This window comes from Rhincodon typus, unplaced genomic scaffold, assembly GCF_021869965.1.
Source record: "Rhincodon typus isolate 14 unplaced genomic scaffold, sRhiTyp1.1 hic_rhity00000071, whole genome shotgun sequence".
NCBI classification, from domain to species: Eukaryota; Metazoa; Chordata; class Chondrichthyes; order Orectolobiformes; family Rhincodontidae; genus Rhincodon; species Rhincodon typus.
This window is the reverse complement of record NW_025965709.1, coordinates 139,300-140,624: the sequence shown is the minus strand read 5'-3', so window position 1 is coordinate 140,624 and position 1,325 is coordinate 139,300. Positions and strand designations below refer to the sequence as shown.

The 1,325-nt window shown below is 59.7% G+C and overlaps 1 protein-coding gene across 1 annotated transcript in view; it reads right to left on the bottom strand.

Annotated features, from left to right (window-relative positions):
• Positions 1-939: 939 nt before the first annotated feature.
• LOC125488228 (alpha-actinin-2-like) overlaps positions 940-1,325 on the bottom strand; it is a 19,587-nt gene continuing 19,201 nt past the window's right edge. The window contains exon 12 of the mRNA XM_048621159.1: positions 940-1,139. Coding sequence (XP_048477116.1) covers positions 981-1,139 — 159 coding nt within the window. The 3' untranslated portion in view covers positions 940-980. The remainder of the gene's footprint in view (positions 1,140-1,325) is intronic.

The window sequence follows — 1,325 nt, the reverse complement described above, 5'->3', positions numbered from 1 at the left end:
GGTTTCCGAGCGAGCCCAGTTCCGGGGAGGCTGTTTCTGGGCGCGTCTGGGGGGGTGGGGGGTTTGCCGAGGGAGGGGGCATTGCTGGAGTAGGAAGACGGTAAGGGGAGAGAGCAGAATCCCAACGGTCGGGGGTGACGTGCTGTGGGGGTGGAGTGTGGCCACATAGACACCTCAGGATTTAGGCCTTGCCTCGGCACCAGGGAAGGGCATGTCCAGCAAACGGCAAGCACCCCCCTCCAATGGCCCAAGGGGGTTCTGTCGAGGAGGAGGAAGGGTTGGTGGGGAGAGAGGAGAGAGGACAGAGAGAGAGAGAGAGAGAGAGAGAGAGACAGAGAAGTGTCCGACCAGGAGTTCCACCGAACAAGGGCGTGAGGTGAGGAAGAAGTTTCGCCAACACAGTAATGGTGGCCTGGCTATGGGGTGTGGTCAAGATAAAAGGTATGACGGGGGGACGAGGAGGGGGGAGCCATCTTCTAGAAATTTCCAGGGGCCGAATCAGACCGGATGTTGTCCATCTTTGGAGAGTGAAGGGTGAGCAAGTGGTGAGAGACAACGAGAGGAAATTGGTGGAAGGTGCCACCCCACAGCAACTTGCTTCTCTCTCACTCTCTCTCTCTCTGTCTTCCCCACCACACCACCCTGGGACACCACACCAACACCCCCCCACCCCAGGCCCCCAACCACGCCCCATCCCCACCCTCCCACACCAACAACCAACATCAAAGACCACTACCCACGGAAGTAAACACTGTGTGTGTGTGTGATTGGGGAACACAATGTTGGGCGCACGGTGGGGGCCGGGGTTGGGGTGGGGTGGTGCGCAAGGAGGGGCCGGGGGTGGGGTCCAGTCAGCCATTTTGTCTCGGGTAATGGAGGAACGGCGTTGAGGATGGGTGGGGGTGTTGGTGGGGTGCGAGGCGGGGAGAGAGTCGGGCGAGTGGGCAGAGTGGAGAGCAGAGGGTTTGAGGGCGAGGCGTTCAGAGGTCACTCTCTCCGTACAGCGCGCTGGAGAAGGAGATATAATCCAGGGCTCCGGGCACAGAGTCCGCTCCAGTGTAGGTCGTCATCCGGGAGATACAGTATTCCGCCTGTTCCGGGGGCAGCTCCCGACGCAGCTCCTCAACCGTGATGTAGTTCTGTGAGGAGAAAGGAAAACACTCCGCTGTTAAACTGAGGACACACGCTCCCTCGACTCGTCTCAGCACGGGGTAAAGCTTCCCCTACACTGTCCCCCCATCAAACACTCCCAGGGACAGCACGGGGTTAGATACAGAGTAAAGCTCTCTCTACACTGTCCCCCCATCAAACACTCCCAGGGACAG